This window comes from Pomacea canaliculata, linkage group LG11 (assembly GCF_003073045.1).
Source record: "Pomacea canaliculata isolate SZHN2017 linkage group LG11, ASM307304v1, whole genome shotgun sequence".
Taxonomy (NCBI): domain Eukaryota; kingdom Metazoa; phylum Mollusca; class Gastropoda; order Architaenioglossa; family Ampullariidae; genus Pomacea; species Pomacea canaliculata.
In genome coordinates, this window is record NC_037600.1 from 11183078 (window position 1) to 11206377 (window position 23300).

Sequence of the window (23300 nt, forward strand, 5' to 3'; positions counted from 1 at the left end):
TGCAAACAAGTGGATAAGATGTCAAGTAGATAGAACCCAGGTATGACCAGACTACGTTGGACGTCTACCGATGTCACTGCGCTACTACAACACTAAGAGATGGTGAGACGACCTCCGAGGTCTGTACTGTGCCAACCTCTGTGTTACGGATGTCATCACGTGACTTTCTAAATAGACACTAGGACTCCATGTGTGATGGGTGAAGATAGCGACTTCACATTCTGAGACAGCATGAAACAACAATGTTTAGTTTGTCGCTTGGATTCTTTAGTACAGGACGAACGGACCGCAAAAACAGACACGTGGCCTGCCTTAAAAATGTTTATGAAAGTTGAATTGTTGAATTACTTTTTTCTGCATTTTCATCAACTGTAAACAGAAGCGCATAAGTTGGTAGATGCGTATATGAGAACCACGAATCAGATGTACAAAAAACGATACATAGACAATGTCATACACAGACTAATATGATATTTCCGCTTGTATTTTCAAATATGTATATAGCTATTTTCTCACATAGAGAGATAAATAACGAACCTTTTTGAATTTTCTTATACCTTATATATTTTAATTTGTATAATTCCTTGCGTTTCTTCCATTGTAAGCATAAATTAATATATATTTAAGAAGAAAAATGTAATCACCTATGCGTTTGGTGATCACCAGACAATATAGAGAGTCTAAAACTTCATGAAATTGTTACTGTCCTTAAGTTTGTGTTTGTTGTACAGCCGACTACAACTCAATCATTAAGCTTGAGTAAAAAAAAAAAAAAACTTACACGGAAAGTAGGTCCGCTCACATTTCTAGAAAAAGGTTTTCACTGGGCAGCTTAAAAATTAACAGCAATTAATGTTGATGAAAAGTTTACTCCCGTCAGAAGAATGTGGACATCAGTGAAAGACACATCATCACACAAGTAGTGGATGGTAGGTGAGGGCACGTTCAAATACGGTACTGTCACGTAAAACGTTACAATGACGTCACTTATATATATATAGAACAAGACAACAATACTCACAGTGTCGTCTGCTGGAGGGAGACTGCAGTCAGTGGGACTGTGTGGCTCCCTACTTCATAGTCAGGGAGCCTTCACAAGCCCCAAGCTCCCTACTTTCCACTCCCAGACCTTCGTAGCTCCTTCAAGTAACGTGGTGACCACGTGTTTCTAGCATCTTCTATTCTTATTTGTATGTCTGCATGACGACTTACACACAATTATTCTCATTATGTGCAACAAAATTACAAGTCATGATAGATAATGCTTTGAACAAAGTTTGACATAAATAAATGTAGGTCAGTGTAGTTGAAAAAAGTTATTTCTTACATATCATTGTTCGGTTTAACCTGTCTAGAGTGGTTTCTTACAATGCACAAACAAACCCAATAAGCAAAATCTAATTGTGTACAAAATTATTGTAACGGGAATTTCCAAATTAGTTGCTGTTTCTATAAATATCACGTGACGTACACAGACACGACCGGTCGTCGTAGCGAGAAACACTCTGAGCTAAACAGACTCTTTGGTCTGAAATACTTACGTAGACTTACAAGTCAGGCAGAGTAAAGCCTCTATATACTCATCAATTGTTTATCTAAAGGAGCAGGTGAGTACACTAACTACTTATACTACTTAGTGTCGACACATTGAGTAAGTTCCTGGTCTGTGTGTCACCTACCCGCCATGTACTGTGAGTAGAGGGTGAGTCAAGTAGGTCAGCCGTTGTGTAGTGACATTTATTGCTTCAGGTGTTCAGTTATGTTCACAGTTTGCTGTAGCAGCCTAGAACTTCTACAGAATTATAATAACAAGTATTAGAGGTCAGGTGCTGGATCATAAGTTCTTCACGACAGTTTCATTTCCTCAGTTCGCTAACTGGTTGTGTATCTGTACCTCACTGCTGCCACTAATCACTCTGTTCAAATTAACTGATTTAAAAATTAAACTGAATTCATGTTTCTGTTTCGTAACATCAGTAACATAGACTCAAAGATGGCTCAGCCAAAAGAAAGACACCGTCCAGTGATTAACACTAAATCATTACTCTGATAATTATACTATTTTGTTATCTACTGTGTCGACAATGTGTCATTTCTCCGACGGATTCCAAACATAAAACCGGTTGTCCGCTGTGTAGGTGTCCTATCGGAGGGCAGTTAGATCGAGCTTCGTCCTATACTCTTGACAACCTGCCGACAGATTTTCTTTTCATTAAAACCTTTGTCTTTCTTCGATTGTACTTCTCTTTTTCTTGGTTTATCACTCGAAAACACTTCTTCAAAAATACAGAAGTAATATTTGCTTAAATGTCTTTACACTAAATTTTATTTTACAGAAATAATCACTAGCCTAAAACTTCAAACCGAGCATTATGTTTGAATGTTTTGTATCTTTAGAATATTCAAAATGGCTGAGCCACAGGAAAGGGAGTGTGCTGTGTGCACGAATGACTTCACCACACCAAAGATTCTACCCTGTGGTCATCTCCTGTGTCGAGAATGTGTCATTACCTGGATGGACTCCAAAGCTGATGCCGGGTGTCCGCTGTGTAGATGTCCTATAGTTGAGCAGTCAGATAGAAGTTCGTCCGTCACTGTTGACGCCCTGCCGACAGACTTTGTGATGGAAGCGCTGGTGGAGAGCGCTCGTGTGCTGAGTAAAGATCACCTTTGTTGTGTGTGTGAGGACGTCAGGGCGGACTTCATCTGTATGCAGTGTCAGGACATGATGTGTTCAGCGTGTGCTAAAGTACACAAGAAGATGTCCATCAGCCGTAGTCACGATGTGGAGAGTGTCAGCACTGTGACACCTGAACGTCTGGCTGCCAGCCGCCCTGCACTGTGTGCTGACCACGGCGACAAACAGGCGGACAGCTTTTGCTTCTGTCACCGACTCGTTGTCTGCAAATCCTGTAAGGTTCAGAAACACAGTGAATGTTTAAAAGTAAGCGATTTTGACTTTGAAATACATTCAGCTGAAAACTCACTTACCCACCTAACAAAGATTCTGGTAGAAGCGGAGCAGAAGCTAGAGCAGGTTATAGGTCAGGTGACGTCACGTCTACAGGAAGTTGATGTCAGTGAACAAGAAGACATGTCGCAAGTAGACAAGATATGTGAATGTCTTCAGACGCTGGTGGAAGATTTCCGTATGAGGTTGATGGAAAAGACTCGTACGTCACATCTGCAAATCAGGAATTCATTACGTGACGTCAAGACTAACTTTAGCAACCGTCTAGGGAAGGTGACGTCACACAGACACATTGTGACGCGAGCCACGGCAGTGTCACCACGTCCTGCAGTGATACACATGACACAGGCTCTGACAGACAGGGTCAACAGCCTTGACCTTAGCTCTCATTTTGAAGATGTGTGGGTGAAGCCCTTGTTAAGTGCGAAATGGTGTTTAGAAGTTGTGGCACGGATAGAACAAGAGCTACTGAGGTTGGAGCAACTGAAAACGGAGACAAAGGTACCCACTTTGTCAGATTGTAGTCTACTTGATAAACACAGGTTATCTATGAATAGTTATTGTACATTATTTAGCTGCGCACAGTAAAAGAAGAACCTAATCAAAGAGCAATTACTTGTGGCCAGTGAAGCAAGTTAATGATCTACTTAGGTCGATTATTTGTGATGTTATCTATCTCCGAGCAATTACCTTTTAGTGTAACGGGATGAAAGTGTAAAAAAAAACTATAGTAAACAAAACCAGTAAACAACATCTTTATTTTAATGTGGAAACTCGCCAACTAACGAATATCATATAAAGCCTCTTTATAAACTGTGAATCAAATTTGAGATCTCAATAATAAAATGTTTCTTGATGCTCTTTGTCCTTTACTAGACTTATTTACCAAGCTCCTCGCAACAATTGAACGAGGCTATGAAAGCAGGCCAGGTAAATAATAATTTTATCAACATGTTTGGAATTATGTATGTTTATAATATACATAAACAGTTTTAAAATTTATTTAAATTCTTTCCCTCTAAATTACTGGCTCCAGCAGCTCTACCAGTAAAACGTAAGTAAATAAACAGTTTGCAATGTAAATGTTTTCATTCTATGTGCATATACTTTTTAATGGAGGTCATCGCAATAATTAAAGCATTCAAAAACAGAACGCCTGTAATACCTTATCTGACATTCTACCTATAGTTCCATTTGAAAGAAAAAAAGACACATTATTTGCCATTTAATTTGAGAATTAGTTTTTGGCTGCAGACACTTTCCAGGTTCAGAGCACATTAATGTGTGCAAGTTCTCCAAGCAGGTCATTGGAATATTTAACGCACCTTAATATACATCATATAGTTTTGCTACCTTTGAAACTAACATTATTTTGATTAAGGATTATGTCGGTTCAGAAAATATTATTTTAGTAAAGAGGGTTCTCGGCATTTTACCGTAATCCCTATAATCACCAATTTTTCGTCTGTGTGTGTGTGTGTGTGCTAGTACGCGAACCCATGCGTGCGTGCGTGTATCATACAGAGGCATTAATTATGTAAAACATATAATTAAATATCAGAACTGACACTGTAAATAGTAAAATGTCGATCACAAAGGTGCCTATCCTAATTTATGTTATATAAACACCTGAAACACTTTTTATTTTACAAAAAACAACAGTTTCTCTTAGACCAAATCAGTTGTCTTTAAAGTTATTATAATAAGAGACATGTATATATAATATTTCATATAAAGCTTCATTTCATTGATGGCGTATATCAATGTATTGATCTGTTCCGAAATGGATGGTCTGTATTTTTATTACTAGCTTTTTCTTAAGCCAGTGGTGATGGTGAGATGATTGAAAAACTCAAAGAAGACATTTTAACTTTTTATTATTGTTGTTGAAGATAGATTAACTCTAACTAATCTAACTTGTTGTTGCCCTCTATAAGATGTCCAGCAATACAAGTGTGAACATAACCAGTCTTGAAGACACAAAAGAAGTTGCCAAACAAACAGCACGTCACTGCTATTCCGAAAACAAAGCTAGTTCGGGATCGGATGCATTTGATAGTAGGCGTCGTTCCGGAAATTGTGCAGCAGTTGGTAAAACCAATAATAATACAAAAGAAGAACAAGAGTTTAGAAATGAAAGGGATGATACCTTTCAGTGTGCGATTTTAAGTAAAAAGGAGAGAGGGTGTAATGTCTGCAGGCAGCTTCCAGAAAGCCATCACTGGAGTGACCATGATACTAAGGTTTACAAAGAAGGCTACCCTAACAAAAAGGACAATCTTAAATTAAATCACAATTTGAAATTTTACCTGGGTATACTGTCTTCAGTACCAGATGGCGATTTTATTGATAACATCCATAAAAAGTGGTGGGGTGACCATGATCTCTTGGAGCGCCACAAAGGCTATATTCATTGGTTATTTCCAATTCGAGAAAGTGGTAACAACAGGCAGGCCCAGGAGCTGCAGATGCATGAGACAAAGGCAATACAAAAAGATAAAAGGGCTTCAGAACGTTTCTTAAAGTCCTACGAGATGATGCTGGATTTTTATGGCATGAAGCTAGTAGACGGCAATAATGGACAAGTTCAGCGTTCGGAGAAATGGAAAGAGCGATTTCACTTTCTGAATCACTCAACGCACAACTATCTCCGCATCACACGTATCCTAAAGTGTCTTGGAGAAATGGGACTGGAACATTTTAAAATTCCATTGATACGTTTTATTCTTAATGAAGCCATATATAAAGGCACACTTGATCGCACACTAGACACCTGCCTTAATTACTGGGTTGGAACTTTGCGGAAGGATGAAGATAGGCAAGAGATGGAAAAATACACCAAACAGTTGTTCCACAAGAAGGACAATCACAGTTAACTTAAATGTGGTTGTAATTTTTAAATGAGATAGTATTATTTTGCAAGAGATATGCTTTGCCACTGATTGTACATGATTGTGATATTTTTATGTTTTAGTGTAGATAATAATAATGGTAGTTATTTGTAAAGGAACAATTGGATTCCTATATTTTCCCATGCCAAGTTCATGTAGAGGAAATACTATTTGAAAATATGTTGCCTAAAATACCTTTGCAATGATTAGATGAAGTGAAGATAAAGATGTTGCAGGATGACCTTAACTAACTTAACTCTGGCAAGGTTGACTAATAATTGTCAACAACTACAATATAAAGAACTATTCTTCAATTAGAGTGACAGAGATATCTGAGAGGCTGTAAATTTGCATCTTCTATGTGGTCTATGCCAGACTTCAAGTGAACTGTTAATTGTGTCATTCCCAATTAGGAATGCCGAGGACAGTTCCTAAACATTTTCAGGACAGTAACTATGCTTGTGATTTGCTAAACTTAAATTTATCTGCAGCTTTGGGCTTCATTCTGGATACAGGGGTGTTTAATGCAAATGTTTTTCTGGCAAAGCAATGTCGATAAACATGCTATAGGAGACTTGGGCACTACTGTGCTAAAATATTGTGCATTGTAAATTTATGGATGTATGGTTGTGAGATAGGGAGAGAGCATGTGGTGGAGTACTTTCTGTGGAAGGTGATGGAATTGTTTTCTTGTTGCTCTAAACTCAGTGAGAGAAATACTTAAAAAAGATTGTTAATTGTATTGCTCTACAAATTTTGTCTAAGATGCCGCTGACATTATTGGGTTGCAACATGTTATAAACAATGGTTTAGGAAGATGCTCTGCATTTGAGGAGGGCCAACTATGGTGACAGTGAAGGATGTTCCCATTCTTGCCTCATCAGTATCTTTTTTGAGGGGGCGTCTACCCCATTTGGTCACGTGGTTCCAAAGCTAAATTAGAACCTGCAGAGGCCGCTTATGAGTGCAACAACTTTCAAATCTGACATTTCTTGCTTTTATTAAACATTGTGCATAATAATGCATTGCTAAATTTTTATGCACGAAATCTTAAAATTAACAAAAAATCCTTTTTTTACATAATTTAGAAATAAACGATGATGAATTTTTATTCGCTAAGCAGTCATTTATAAGAAATGCGTATTTCTTTCATGGCATGTATAGAATGTGGATTCTTAGTTTAGTAATGTTTTCATGACATGATTTGCTGATAGACATGTATAAAATGTGAATTCTTAGTTTTGTAATGTTTTCATTACGCGTTTAGCTGATAAGACAGGAGGAGTTTATTGTAAACAGATGTACAAAAATTGCATTACTGATCTGTGAAAACTGCTCCCATAAATTTTCAAGCTGAATATTACATCTTCTGTAATACATTACTAGGTTTATTGATATCATGTTCCTTGTCATTAAACAAAGTACATGTGTGTGAGTCCTAGAGTCTTGCTGTGAAAATTCTTAGACCGGCTATTTATTAGTAAATTATATTCGAATATTTTATTTGGGATAACATTGTAATCAGTAATTGGTAATTGTTATGTATGTTAAGATACTATATTGATGTTTGTAATAGGTTTATACATTACACATTTAATTTGTATAATTTGTATTAATTTATATTATAAAAGTCTATAGATATGCATATTTATGGACAAACCATTCATTTTTAAATGTCCATTTTTACCTTTATATTAATTACGACATCAAATGCATTCAGTAACAGACAAATAAAGTCTCCATACTAATGGTATGTGAAACTAGTATGCATTCTTAATAAATAACTGGTTTTGGTGATATACATATAAAAGATTTTTAAACTTCAATGTGTTTATGTATATGTATATTATTTAACTGCGCTAAGTACAAGATGAAACATATATAAGAGCCATTAGTTGTGGTTAGTGAAGCAAGTGAACGATTTAATGAAGTCAACGATTTACAACCTTTTCTGTCTCTGTCCTACTAAATGCCTTTTAGAGTAACTGACAAGAATAAACATTAAAATAAAGAGAAGCAGTAAATGATAAAAATCTTTTTTTAAATATGCAAACTAACTCAAAGAAAAATTCTTAAAAAAGTCTTGTTTTCAGATTGTTAATCAAGTTCGGGATCATCAAATGACATTTTTCTCAATGCTCTCTGTCTGTTAATAGAGTTCCTTCTCAAGCTGCTCGTTCAAAGTGGAAAAGACTGATAAGCAAATCAAGGTAAATAATCTTTTTACACATTTTATTTTTACTCGTGATATATGTATTAATGTAGCTATATGCAAGTATGTATGTAAATTGTGTAAAATATTTTTCACCTATTTTCTATCACATTACACGCCTAGAATTTTCACAAGTAACTCATTTAGGGGAACAATGCAATATTACATTTAGCAGTCCAAGTCCATCGCATATTTCTCAATCTTCTCTCTCTGTTACTAGCCTTACCTGCCAAGTGATTCTTCAAAAAAGAAAAAGTTTGTAAAGAAAAGCCAGGTAACAATTTTTCAATATTTTTAGCATCGTCTATATATATATTATAAAACATGTATAGAAACAGTTTTGAACATTTGCTTTATTTCCTTAACTGTAAAAGCTCTAACAGCTGGAAGAAAGTATGTATATAATTTAACATTTACACTTTTTTAAAGAAAGTCATCAACAAGTTTAAAGCATCTAACATTCCATTATAATATTTGTCCTTATTTTGGTCAGACTTACTTTTACACGCGTTTAGTAAATGTTGCATTATAGTGAGCATATAACATTTAAACTTAAGCAGACACAACCTTTACACACACACGCAAACTAAACACAGTCTAGTGTTGCAGAAAACGCTCTGACAATATATAATAATAATAGTAATAATAATAATGATAAGTGAAGATTTATATAGTGCATATCCTACACACGCATATCGTCGACACCTTTGTGAACAAGTGATGACAACTGGACATTGTGTGTGTATGTGCAAGAAGGAAGCGGTCCTATCATTCAAGTGTAACAGAATTAAATACTGAAATTGTAACAAACGGCTTCACTATTTCAAATGTTTCTTAACCCACAATTTAAATTTGAATTTAAACAAATACAATCGTATGCACACGCACATATACTTGTGTTCGATAAAAGTCTTTGACTGCAGGTCGGTAATAGGTAAGGTATTGAATCACATCAGTGACTTTGTTGGTTAAATGAAGAGTATTGTATGGTTAAGACCTGTCATATTAATTCTCTCTTCCTTCGGGGTTTTTGTAGAATTTAAACAATATTTTTGTTCGCTAGTCTTTTTCCATTTCTTAAGAAACCTTTTTCCCTCCCTTGTATCAGCAGCTAGTGACAAAGTGAAAATAAATGTCAGGACTAACATTAACTAGCAAAACCTGATCACAAAAGTTCATATCCCATTTCCTTACATAAAAACTTCAAGACACACACACACAGTCTCTTGTAGTTTCGTTAAATTTATTTCAGAATGCATGTTTTATGAAGTTATTACCTGTAAATTCTTCAAACGAATGTAAAGGTTAATGTGTGATATGATTTAATGTATGGGAAGTGGACTCTTACAGACACAAAACTTTCCGAAGTGTATGATTGTAGATCTCAGCTGAAAAAACAATTATCAAATACAACTTATAACACTAATACCAGAACATTTTTAGTTAATACTATAGTATAATACTATAGTATACTATTGATCTGTTAATAATTTTCATGGACAAGAGAATATTATTTACAGTTGAACCCACAGCCACCAGTCCTTGTGTTCCACGACAACTGCGGAACCAACATTCGTCTGACGAACGGTAACAGGACCGCGGAGAGGACAGAGCTGAATACGATCGATGACGGGGTGGTTGTGTCACGTGACCCTATGTTAGCGAACGTCTTGTATGAAGTAAGATATTTGACTAAAACTATGATGATGACAACGATTATCATTACAATGATTATTAGTACTGTTTTTAATAAATCGGCCTTCAGAATAAAAATTACTTTTATTTACTTTTCTTTCTTTTACAGGGTACAGACGCAAACAAAAAAATCATTTTGAATTATTTGGGTTCCATTTTCTTAAAATCGTTACTATAAGTTGATGACAGCTTACTTTGGACGGATTGAGTAGTCTCAATACATTTTTTCTCTTTTCACGCTTGTGGCTTTACTGAGAGATTGACATCATTTAGTGCAAATAGTCATCTTAATCAGCTGTCACAGCTTGACATGTCATGACACTGGGATGTTGACGCAGGTCAGAGTGGACGCAGGATCAAGTGTGTACAACTATCTATCACTGGGTGTGACAAGAATTTCTCCTGCACGCCTCACTGTGACACTGTGGTCTACAGACCTGCAAGACTCCGCTATCATCATGCCCTGTTGGGTCTACCACCAGGGAGAAAGTGTAAGTCTTCATGTCTGTGAGTGCAGATGGCTTGTGGTTTGGTCTTGGTGTAAGAGATGAATCTGTGTGTTATTCACTTATATTTACTTTTTTAGTACACAAAGCATGCTTGAAGGTTTTGATGGATTTTCTTTTCTTTTCCAATGAAGAAGTAATTCTTAGGGAGAAATGTTATTCCCAAGTTAAAATTAAAATCTTTACCTGCTGTGAATAAAAACCTACAGTTATCTAAATATGTAGAGACTTAGACGGATCCGTTTATGTTGACTTTGGTCAGATAGGATAAGTTATTTAGGAGGTTTGATTTTTTTGGACAGTAAATTTTATAAAATTGTGGATAAAACAATGGAAGACTTCATTTGTAAAAATGTTTTCTGAAGCCGAGTAAAACCCGTTTGGAGAAATTGAACTAAAGCTTTTACTGACCTAAATAAATCAGAACCTAGTCGTTAAACAAAATCTTTATTTGTACATCAAGTGACGGTAAAATGAAATCACCCTGCTCATACCTAACATTTTTCAGAAAGTTTCAAGCATTTTTTCTCGTACTGTTACAAAAAAATATTTGTCAAAAAGTGCGTGTTAGAGTTAAAGACGGAGGTCAAGGTGGGGGGCTCACTCCACGCCCAATATTTTATTAATAAGATAAAAGTATCAGGTATTTATATGTAGGCGCCGTTACCGCTCGCAAGTGAACTCAGGAGACTTGAAGTCGGGAGTCGAGTCGGGGTACTGGTGACGTCATCCAACGACCTTCACCTCTACATCAACGGACAGGACCAGGGCGTTGCAGCACACAATGTTACACAACCTTGGTTTGCTGTCTTTGATATTGGCAGTTTAGTTACTAAGGTAAGAGACACAGGTTATCACAAATACCACAGTCATAGAGGCAGACACTGACACTGACAGAAGAAAACAAAGAAAGATCAGTGGGTGTCTTAGTGTCAAGTGGAATTTTTTTTTAACTTGATTAGCTTCATTTGTTGTTGTCATAGTTATTTTCTTTTACATTCATTTTCTCTTTTTTAAGCATGATCCTTAATGTATATATGCTTACAACCAAACACTGCATCTTAAAGATTAATTTTACTAAAGAACGTCATGCAGGGTTGAAAACATGAAAAATAAATACATAAACACATGAATCACTCCACTTCTATTTATATATTCTACACTATCGCACAGTTTTCTTAATTAACTAGGACCTCTTGGGTCACAGTCTCTAAAGCTTGTTTTTTCTTTTTAAAACCAAGAAATTCCAATGTCCGATAATGGATATGGATCCGCTAATTGGCTTTCACAAACTATAAACTACTTTCACTCAAGATATCCGCCACGCGACCTTTCGAAAAGCAAAAGTAGCATCTGTGGGTCCCTAGGTTGTTAGACTAATCACAACACAGGAAGAAAATTATCCGTCAGTGGATCCTCTCGTTAGTCTGGGAGTAGCGACAGTTATCACCACCTCCGAGTAAAATCTCAATATTCTTTGAAACAAATGAGCCTCGGTTGGCAGCTCCAGTAGTTCCACCTGTTACAACTATGAGGGAGGTAAAACCTTTGTAATATTTGTAATATTTGTAATATTTCGTGCTGTTCTTCTTTCAACTTTGGGACTTGTCCTGCATGTCGTTCCTTTATTTTTACCCATTGGCAAGGCAAGGAACTACATTCTTCCCGACTCGTTCCTTCACAAACTTCACACACTCTTTCTGCCCCACAGGCCTATTAGGGAATGCCTGAAATGAGTTTACAGTGAATACTAGTCTCCATACTAAACAATGTTTAGTTACCTGCAGTCACAACAACACACTACACAATCGTAACCAGTCGAGTTCCTGACAAACACACTTTATATCACACAAAGGAGTTTGGAATTGCATGGGGAGACTATAACGGTCTCTTGAGCGGTGATAACATGAAGGTGTCTAGAAAACTGCAGGTAAAGATAAATAAAGAGAAAGAGAAGACACTTGTCTTACCCATTGCATGGAGTTGGGGTACAGACTTTTTTTATTTATTAAAGTTTACATTTGTACAATGTTTGTACCTGCTGCTCTGTTGTCTGTTTTACAGGTGACAGCGCTTCCTACATCTTTTAGAACATAAAGAATATCAGAGAACAAGAAGGCTGAGACAATAAAACAAGAATATTTTTGTGATCGAGGATGACATTAACCTGGGCGTTGACATTACCAATGAGAGCTCCAGTGAATTTGTTTCGTTAACCTGATTGCTATCCAAAACAAGACGAGTACACATTGCATCTGTGTAGGATTTTTTCCAGTTGAAAGACATTAGCAAATAAAAAAAAGCTGGACGAGCTACCTTCTCCCCACCCACACACACACACATAAAGAAAAGAGGGAAAACAAATTCTTAGCATGAAGAGAAGTTGGATTATATATTATATATTATTATTTATTTTGGATTTCTATTTTGTTTTGTTTTTCTCTTCTGTTTGTGCCTATTCTTCGTATCAGCCTGGGGTTCATCGACTTGCGCTGAGTTGGATATAACTTCAAGAAGTGAAAACTTTGTGTACTTTTCACGTGGATATATTGTGTAAGTTAGAACTGAAAACATTGAGCTGTTTCAAGTGAGACTTTGTGATGAACTGTACTGTCGGCAAAGAAGATTGAATATTTTTGAGACATTGGAAGCAACGTGTGTTCGAACTGTCTGTTGGAAAATTTGGACTGGTTTTGTTTCTGTATTTTAAATTATATATTATTTTTAAAATTTTAATCCCTGTCTGTGTTTTAATTTATTTATGTTCCTCGTCTGGAAGGCACTGTAGAGTGCAGGCGACAGTCAGTTTTTGGAAGGCTGTTACTACAATTTTGTAATACATGTGACTTAACAATCTTAAATGGCACCTGCGCTGGAGATGAAAATGGCCGATATACTTACATAAGCACTATGGGCAGTAGCACAATTCATTATTTCCTTTGCTCTAGAGAAATGATTCCAGGCCAGTTTAGTCCAGAGATAACGGAGCGATTCGAATCGAAGCATCTGCCCCTGCAGTTGACCTCAAATCGGGACATAGTGATATCAGAGACAGAACCAGTAACTATAGAGAAAATTATCTTAGATAACAATAAATGCCAGTCTTTCATGTCCAACATAAAAAACGAAAAAGCAGGCAAGAAATTAAATGACGTTTTCGACATGCTGGACGTCTCTGTCGAACAGTCAGTAGAACTTTTTAACTCTGGCCTTCTAAACGCGGCTCAATGTATGATGTGGAAAATTTGACAGGGCGAAGAAAGAGTAGGTGGTTTGATTCAGTGTATACAAGCCAAACGTGAAACGAGAAGGTGTCACAGGAAATTTCGACGCACGGCTAAAACTATCAACAGACAAAAATATGTAGAAACGAGTCGTAGGTATCGAAACCTAATGCAAAGCAAACGAAAGCAGTTTAAAAAGGATCTGTTGGAAAAGCTGTCCACTTACACAGACAATTCACAAGCATTTTGGAAAGAAACAAAAGCAATCTGCAGACAATCTAACCACGAATGTACTATAGACAACAGAACATGGTATGAACACTTTTAAAATGTTTTTCAAGGTGATATAGTAGATTTTAGTCATCTCCTGTGTCGAGAATGTGATATTTATTTTTTGACTATAGACTTTCATGATGAATGTCTTCTGTGTAGATGAGCTATGTCACAAACCTGCTGAGATGTATTTTTTAAAAATGTTTTTTTTAATTAGTAAAAGTAATTGTTCGGGTGAGGTGGTAAAGACAGCTATCACTGAGGCTGTTAGTGTCAACAGTCTGAGGCGTGCCGCGCCATACGGGGATGGCTGGCCGGTCTTTGTGTAATTAAGTAGTAATGATAGGTTGTTTGGTGGTTACTTTGAACAAAGGAAAGAGTGTGATAGTGTGTTGGATGTGTGTGGTTTGATTAGGGTTTTTCCTTGACGGGAGCGGGAAGAAGGGAGTCTCTTTGGTGTTGTCAGTGCGTCCGGAGCGGACGGCTATTGCTTTGTAACCAGTCTTGACGGACTTGGTGTTGTAGACCTGTGTGTACAAGTCCTGACCAGACTTGGATTGTGTGTATAAGTCCTGAACCGACTTGAAGTACCAGACTTGTTTGTGTTTTGTTAACATTGAACCTGTTGAAGTTTTCTTGTGAAGTTTCCTGTGGATTTTTCTTTTGGATTTTCTTTTGGATTTAACTACAAGACGAAGTGGAAACTTTGTGTACTTTTTCACGTGGATATGTGGTACATGTTAGAAGTGAAAACATTGTGCTGTTTCAAGTGGAGACTTTGAGAGAAACTGGATGAGAGGATTGAATATTTTTGAAACTGTTGGAAGAAACGTGTGTACGAATTGTGGGGTTGGGAAATTAGGAATCGTTTTGTATTGTGTTTATTTATTTTTTGTTTTCTTCTTTTATTTTGATTTTTAAATTATATTATATTTCTAAAGTTTAAACTGTTGTCTGTGTTTTGATTTTATTAATTGTCTCGTCTGAAAGGCGCTGTAGAGTGCAGGTGACAAGCTATCTATCTATCTAATCCTTTTCGTGCATTAGGTTGCACATAAGGCCTTAACCAGAGTCCGCCACTGATGTCGATCGGCTGAAACCTGCTCTAGGTTACCCCATGTCCAGCCCTTTCTTTTCATCTCCCTTTCCGTTGTTCTTCTCCAAGTTTTCTTCGGCCGTCTGGAGTCCATCGTAGGGCGACTCTGGAGAGGTCTGCTGTCTGCTGGTGGAGCACATGTCCAATCCATCGGTTTCAGCTCTTCGGTGGAGTTCTTCGTTGGTGATGGTATTTGGCCAAAAGATGTTAGGTAGGCGCCTGAGGCATCTGTTTCGGAAGATGTCAAGCTTGTTACTGATGGCTTTGGTTTGACAGACTTTCTCTCGTCTATCGTCTTCCATGTCTCTTCTCTGATCCACAGTTTTTTCTTCTTCCGTTGGAAGCCCAGTATTTTCTTTCCTGTTTCCTGTAAGACTCGATTGAAGTCGTCTAAGGTCATCTCTTGTTGGTCTCCTAGAGCCTGGGATCTGTTCTTTACTTCCATAACAAAGGCTCGTTTGGTGGCAGGATCTTTCAGTTTGCCGGAGTCCACTCTCTGCTCACGTGCCTATTTTTCTCGCGATCGAAGTAGCTTCAGAGAAACTGTGGCTATCACAAGAGTGTGGTCACCAGCAACATCTGCTCCTCTGTAGGCTCTAACATCTTGAAGTGAGCTCCTCCATCTTCGGTTGATGATGACATGGTCTATCTGGTTCTTTGTGATCCCATCTGGTGATGTCCGCGTTGCCTTGTGGATGTCTTTGTGTTGGAAGAGTGTGCCTCCAATCAGTAGGTTGTTTTCTTCACAAAAGTCTGCCAGTCTCTCTCCGTTGTCATTGATGGTATTAATTCCATGCTTGCCCATGACATGCTCCCTGCAGGTGTTGTCACTTCCCACCTTGGCATTGAGATCGCCGATGATGAGCAACATATCGTAGGCTCGAATGGTACAGGATGCTCCACAATAGCCCACAATGCCAAAACAGTTGAACATGTCAGTAAATGAAGTGCAGAATCCTATATATTAAAAACCTGCGCATCAAGATTACCAATGAAATGAGGCAACAACAAACAGTGAATAACAATCCATAAGAAAGGCGAAAGGCACAACAAGCATCACAGATGAGTAGGAGAAACTAAAACTCGACATACGTTCATAGATGAGACAAAACGACAGAGAGCTGGTCCCCTCCAGCCACACACACACACACACACGCACACACACGCACACACACGCACACACACGCACACACACAAACTATCACAAAATGACAATAGTGTAGGAAATCCAAATAAAAATATCAAAGGGACTTCTATCGTCTCTGAACTGTCTGGTTACGAGCAGCTTTTCCTTGTCTACCCTACACCCATAACTAACAATTATCGTAATGTTAAAAAAATGAGTTTGATACAATTGTTTCCAGTATGGCATTCACTCAATACCTTGAATTACATCGCATACTTTTATATATATAATCAAAGATGGCGACAGCATCAGTTCAGCCCAACTAAAAAGTGTACCATTTGCATGAATTACCTCACCTCAAAGATTTTAGTCATCTCCTGTTTCAAGAATGTGTTATTTCCTTGTTGACAATGGACTTTCATGCTGAATGTCTACTGTATAGATGTGCAATAGATATGTCCAATGTACAATACCTCTAACAGGATGTATGGATTTGTTTGTGAACCTGCAGGCAGCACAAGCTGCCGACCACCTGCCCACAGATTGTTTTGATGGAATCGCTGGTGCAAAACGTTGCTATACTGACTGTACACACGTGTGTTGTTGACAATACGATGACAACAACAAAGCTGAGTTTATTTGTATGCAGAGCCTGGACATGATGTTTAATGATGCCAAGAAGTCTCAGCACTGTGACAGAGAATTAATATATCGCTTGTGCTTCTCGTTATCACTTTACTTCAGTCACCTGACTTTTAGACATTCCACTTTGTAAGCGTTTATTGAGATGTGTGTGTGTGTGTGTGCGTGTGTGTTTGTGTGAGAGAGAGAGAGAGTCTTCACAAAGGTGCATGTGATACCTACCGTAAAGATGTGAGCTTGTGTGTTTGTGTGTGGATATATGCGAAGCACTTTGAGACCATCAGGAACCAGATAAAAAGCGTTGTATATATAAAGCCTATTACATTAACAACCTCTACAAACCAAGTGTATATGATAGAAACTAATAAAGAAAGAAACTCATTCAAGCACACACGCACGTGGACACACACACATGAGCAAACACGTAAGTACGTACGTTTATTCTAACAAATATCCATCCTATATACAAATACAACCTCCTGTGTCATAATCGAAGCCAGCTAACGACAATGTACCTGCTGTTTTATATCAGTTACGAACTCTAGGGGACCTTTGTTACTTTATTACTAAATGAGCCGCGGCAGCTGTCAACACAAACATGAAACCGACCCTTGCTGTGTACTTTCTGTACATGCCCCTCGCCATCTGTAGTTCATTCACTTTGTATTGTGTTTAGCTGGTAATAAGTTGTCTCTCCTACAGCTCGCCGAATTTTGAATCAGAAAGATAAGAGATATTAGAAAAAAATCGCAAAAAAGCCTTTGATTCTGATTTTTTACAGCTAAAACAAAGGTTAGTGGTGTTTTGCATATTTGGTTAGATATTTTAGAATGTTTTAGCATTCAGTCGTTATGAGTATGTTTGGTTTCATTATTGGTGGAGTTGCTTTCCTTCTAGTGACAATGAGGCTGTCCTGAATCTCATTCAGTAGGTCCTCCATCTAGCGGTCTGTCTCCTCATTAATAATCCTTGATGAGTCAGACGCGCTACTAGTTGTCCTACGAATGGAAATTTAAATAAGAATTTTTTTCTCCATGCTCCCACACATGCAAGCTACACGCCTTCCATTCACACAAAATACCAAAGAAAAATAATTAATTATCATTTTTTTAAACACATCAATTATATCACGTTATTGATAACGTTTGTAGTTAGGAATTGTAAATTCTTTATTACTCCTGTTTCAGCACAAAGTTTCTGACTCAAAAATAAGAAGAATGTTTTAGCGGGGTGCTCTTGATGCAAGCAGTTTTTATTTTGTAACATTCCACAAAGATTTACATATCAAAATGGCGGCAACGTCACTTCAGCCACACGAACGAGAGTGTGCCGTGTGCACGAATGAATTCACGACACCAAAGATTCTACCCTGTGGTCATCTCCTGTGTCGAGAATGTGTCATTTCCTGGATGGATTCCAAAGCTGATGCCAGCTGTCCACTGTGTAGATGTCCTATAGTACAGCCCACAGCACAGGTAGATCGAAGTTCAACTGATGTTGCCGACGCCCTGCCAACAGATTTCGTGACAGAAGCGCTTTTGGAGAGCGCTCGCGTGCTGGCTAAGGATCACATTTGCTGTGGCTGTGCAGACGTCACGGCTGGCTTCATCTGTATGCAGTGCCTCGATATGATGTGTCAGTCTTGTTGTATGATTCACCGAAAATTTTCTGCGACCTGCAGTCACGATGTGGAGAGTGTCAGAACTGTGACACCTGAACGTCTGGCTGCCAGCCGCCCTGCACTGTGTGCTGACCACGGCGACAAACACGCGGAGATCGTTTGCGTCGATCACGGCCTCGCCGTCTGCGCATCCTGCACTGTCACGAGACACCGGAAGTGTAAAGCAGTGAGAGAGCTCCAAACGGAAATGACGTCATCCAAGAGCACAATCGCTATTCTTACATGCATGATCGACAACGCTGAGCTAAATCTCGAGGAAGCCATTGCTAAGCTTGACTCTCGTCTGCAGGAAGTTGGTGACAACGAACAAAACGACATGGCGCAGGTGGACATACATTGCCAACGTCTTCACCATGTGGTTGACGATTTTTGCAACACACTAAAGGAAAGAACCCATGAATCACATTCACAACTAAGGAAATCTCTCCGGGATGCCAAGAATGTCCTGGCCGAGCAGCAAGTGAAGGTGACGTCACACAAGCGCATGCTGACGCGAGCCACAACCGTCGCTCCGAGACCCGGGCTGATATTCGCGACTAAGGCTCTGACAGACAGGGTCAACTACCTGGACATCAATGTCAAGCTAGCGGGCGATGTTCTAAGGAATCCTTCCACAAATGCTGGATTTTGCGAAAGTGTCGTTAGGCGGATCGAGAAAGAACTACATGGAATTATAGACCCGAGAGCTAAGAGTCAGGTGAAGCATTTTCTTTTACTTTTTGATGATAATGGTGGTGGAGGTTGTGTTGTGATTGTGGATGATGATGATGATGAAGCAAACAGAAAACCAACAATACTACTAAAAATAAAAATGAAAAGCAAAGAGTTCAATAGTCTAATAATCTGTGATTCCAGTTCTAAAATATTCAATATCCATTAGCAAAAATGTTGCAAGAAATTCTTTTTAGGCGGGCTGGACTCTAAATTACAAAAAAAAAATAAATAAAAAAAAAATGTTGAGACTTTAAGCCAGACAAAACCTAATTCAATAATGTTTAATTAAGACAAAATCCTCTCTTAACCCGTGACTGACGAATGTCTAGGCAAAGTCCGCAAGTGGGGCTGTGATGCTGACCAGAAGTAAGACAGAGACGGGAAAAGGATATGAACTCTACATTTCTCAGCTTGGTGAAGTCACATCCTGTGAACCTCTGGAGCAGAATGTCTTGTATCAGGTGATGATGATGATGGGGGTAGATTAGGAAGAGAAGGATTTAAGTGACAATTCTGAATGATTTTTACCTCTTGATAAGATATACTTGTACGAAAAAGAGTAGATATGGATGAACCCATTGTGCACAGACGAGCTTAGCTAGGTCACTGATTAAGACAACACAAATCACTGATAACAAAATTCATTCGTCCATGAGCTACTTATCTCCGATCTTACTTTTACAGCCGCAGGGTGTGCCATTAAACATAAGCAGTGTTTGTGTGTGTGTGTCGAACTATTTAGCTGCGGATGGACCAAAGTAAATGGAAATCCAGACAAGCAGGAAGTGTGCAGTACGGAGTGTCAGAAGAGCGCCCAAAGGGATGTAACTTGCAAACGGTAAACGTATTTCATCACGTGACATAAACGTCAAGTTAAATAACAATTTGTATATTCTGGTCTGTCTGCTTCCACTCTTGAGATGACTTATATTTAGCAGCTGACAACTATCTATGTTTGGATGTTTGTCATTTTTCAAATGTAAATTCCAACAACTGTCACAATTGTGAAAAAAAAAAATTAAAAGTTTGACATGAAAAAATACGATGATGGGATTTGAATGTGTTTTGTTTCAATCCACTAATGAAGAATGATATCATAATAAATATATTTACCAGCTTTGCATAAATTTTTTACAGGAATTCAGCCATTCCAGATGGAAAGAGATAAATTATGAAGGAAGCGTGGCTGGATTAATGATCGACTCCTATAATTACCTTCACTTTTACCTCGATGGCAGTCTGATAGACACAGAGAAAATACCAGTTTCAAGACCGTGTTACGCCCTGTTTAAACTCAACACTCGCATGAAGGTAGACAATAGAAGTATAATCTTTTGTCTGTCAATATGTAAATTTGGTATGCGTAATTAATTTCACAAGAAATGTTAAATATTGTTTACGTGTAGTAATTGTTGACAGGTAAGAATTGTTCTTTCTAACTCCTAAGTCCTAGCAAGTTTAAAATTAGAAATACCCGACAAAGAACTATCAATTGAAAAAAAAAATCATGTTCCAAGTGTTCCCAGGGTAAAGAAATAATTAAAAGATGTAATCAGGGCTTCTGCTAAGGCTAAATTCTTTGGGGTCCCAGGGACCCCTTCCTCAGATTTCTAAGGGGTCCCAGGCTAACTCTAAGGGGTCCCTTTACAATGTAGAAAAAAATCAACAAATCAACTACTTTGTTCAACTGCCTTTCAGGCACACAAGCACTGTAATGTCTAGTCAGAAACGGCGAGATTTCTGTGCCATGATGTCTGTGCAAGCATCTGTGATGAGCTTATGCTCACTGTACTTGGGGTGCTCACTTTCTTTCCGTTTCTAAGGCAATGAATTTAACCACGATGTCAACAACATCTTTGAAATAAGTTAAATAAGCTGCACCTGGTGGTGGATGGGAGAGGTATGAAAGTATGAATGCCTCAGATGCCATCATTCAAGAGGAAGTTCTCGACCGTAACCTGGCAATTAATAAGTTAGTGAGAACTAGAGTTGTAAGAAACATCAACGAGAGGTGGCACATTGATAGAAGTATAAAAGTTGGGATAAAAAAACCTGGCGCAAGGTAGAAAAGCGAACCTCGGCAAGACGTGGCGCCCACAGCTCAGTGACATTCAGTGGATTCTGAATGTTACGTAAATCATGAGATGATCGAAGGTGTTTGAAACTGTACAAATAAATTAAACGAGTTTCAGTTGCAAACTATATTTAGCAATAAAACGTCTTTCTCAGCCGACTAGTACTTGATGTAGGGTCTAAGAAAAGTGAGGCGAAACGGCTTCTATCTGAACATACGTCTTTCCTTGCATTCTTTCTACTCATAAGAGGGATAATAATATTTAATATTTTCAGTTCATTCTCCTCCTGATGACTGACCTAATGTACACTCGGTTTGAGTCCAGTCTTTGAGCTTTTACAAATGGCCAACAATTCACGACTGCAACATAGTGCCCCCACTGTGTCTTTCTTCGCTTATCTAACCCGACCATATGCGATCAATTCAGTTGTTTTTATGTTTGTGTCATTTGCGCTGTTCATTCTTCTCTCCTTTTTAAATTCTAGTTTTTTTGTTTGTGGAGAATACAGTCAGTCCTAACCCGACAGAATGTTCAGACAGAAGTCGTTTCGATCAACGCTCAGACCCTACCGCAAGTACTGGGTGAGGGAGACGATTTATGCCATGCTAGTCGGCAGTGCCTGTGATGTCCACCCCGCCTTTTGTCCGGGTAGTAATTGAAGACGACTGGCCGATGGCAGTCCGCACCTCGTGTACTCCTACCTTCCCTTGCACGGGCGATACCACTCACTTCCCCCCGGTGGGAAGATATCGGGCCTTTAATGGAACTCTTCTAGGTAAGGGAAAACAGACTCAGTGCAAGGGAAGTTACTCTCGCCTTGCAGCAGACGACAACAATAGGTTGGTCTACGATGTCGGACACTACACTTACCCAATGTTGTATCTGTTCTTCGCCCAAATTTGAAGGGGTCCCCTGGGACCCCATTGATGAAAATTGAAGGGGTCCTCCGAACTTTTAATGCGTACTGTACGCAATTTTCTGCGTAATCAGAAGCCCTGAATGTAATTGTTTTCGTTTCTGTCAATAAGTGTATTCTTAGTTTTTGTTTCACTAGTATTGTTTCATAGCTATGTCACTAACATTGTTACAATACATTTACTACCAATAACCTTTCATTAGGTGGGTAATTAAAAGCTCTTTCTTTCAATAAAGATTTACTGAGCTATTGATTAAGTTGTTTAAACTGCAGATTTCCCTTCTTTTCTATCGGCTATTTTCACTCTGCAGGTCACGTTGCTGCACCCGATACTAAAGATCATCTAAAGCTGAAGGAAGACGAACTGAGCGAGAACAAGACCATACACAGAAAAAGTTCATTTGCTTAGTTTGTAACTCCATAAATCACAAACCCTGAGAAATCATTTCATCTCAAAAGTCATATTATCACCGAAGTGTTTCTAGCACCTTGTAATTTCTTACAGACGTACACGTCACCTGACAACTTACCTACATTTACTCTCATGTTGTGTAACAGACAGATCAAGTTACGAACTGTTTTAAATAACGATAAAAATATGCATCAGTGTATTTGTAGATAAAAACATCGACTTGAGTTATTGAAACCTCTTTCTTTTAAATGCTGCGGGTATCCAGTTGTGCTCACAGTTCGCTTGGCGGTCCAAACCTCGAAGTATTATTAGTAACATACATTTCAAGATGGTAGACCTACACAAAATAGGTTTTGAAGTGTGCTTCTATCATGGTGTTTGCCAATAACCAGTCATACACAAACATCACGGCGCCATGTATCAAAAGACTGTAAGTATTCAAGCCCGTTAGTGTAACCAAGGGCTATGAATACTGTTTACTTTCCCTCTGTGCCCTCCACTCCTACCCAACATGTAGTCTCGCCATGAATACCCGTTAATGAAAAGAACGTGTACAAGGAGGGTATCGGCTAAGCATAGAAGTGTTCACGGCAAAAACCGTTGACACTCACTTTGTGTCAACACTCCTTTGTGCAATAATGGGGTCACCCCCGCCATTGTACTGCTTTTTTCAAGATGTCTGAGAGATTCTATCCCCTCAAACCGTAACCGTTATATCTGCCATAACCTAGGTGACCTCGTTTTAGTGGTTAATGGCAGACTGTCATCAGAAATCCCAGCAGACGACTCGAAGGTCCCTATAAATGCAACCCACCAAGGTAGCTGTAGATTTCTGTTAATCCATCATCTCTTTGTATTGCAACATA

At 38.4% G+C, this 23300-nt stretch overlaps 2 protein-coding genes across 3 annotated transcripts; both read left to right on the forward strand.

Annotated features, from left to right (window-relative positions):
- The first annotated feature begins 1433 nt into the window (after positions 1 to 1433).
- On the forward strand, positions 1434 to 14233 carry LOC112576264 (E3 ubiquitin/ISG15 ligase TRIM25-like). Of its 2 annotated transcripts, XM_025258585.1 has the most exons (9): positions 1437 to 1607; positions 2398 to 3472; positions 3848 to 3901; positions 8019 to 8072; positions 8295 to 8348; positions 9595 to 9753; positions 10108 to 10260; positions 10933 to 11112; positions 12340 to 14233. In XM_025258585.1, exons 2-9 carry the CDS (start codon positions 2408 to 2410, stop codon positions 12370 to 12372), a joined length of 1752 nt encoding a protein of 583 aa, XP_025114370.1. In that variant the 5' UTR covers positions 1437 to 1607; positions 2398 to 2407; the 3' UTR covers positions 12373 to 14233. The 2 variants fall into 2 exon arrangements, with proteins under 2 accessions (XP_025114369.1, XP_025114370.1); XM_025258584.1 differs by lacking the exons at positions 8019 to 8072; positions 8295 to 8348; positions 9595 to 9753; ... (1 more) ...; positions 10933 to 11112; positions 12340 to 14233 and adding an exon at positions 4909 to 7312 and having other exon boundaries at positions 1434 to 1607.
- Positions 14234 to 17119: 2886 nt separating this feature from the next.
- On the forward strand, positions 17120 to 23217 carry LOC112576292 (E3 ubiquitin-protein ligase TRIM33-like). Its single transcript, XM_025258644.1, has 6 exons — positions 17120 to 17428; positions 17824 to 19014; positions 19361 to 19492; positions 19774 to 19869; positions 20169 to 20342; positions 22334 to 23217. The coding sequence occupies exons 2-6, from the start codon at positions 17926 to 17928 to the stop codon at positions 22367 to 22369; spliced, it is 1527 nt and encodes a 508-aa protein (XP_025114429.1). The 5' UTR covers positions 17120 to 17428; positions 17824 to 17925; the 3' UTR covers positions 22370 to 23217.
- Positions 23218 to 23300: the final 83 nt, after the last annotated feature.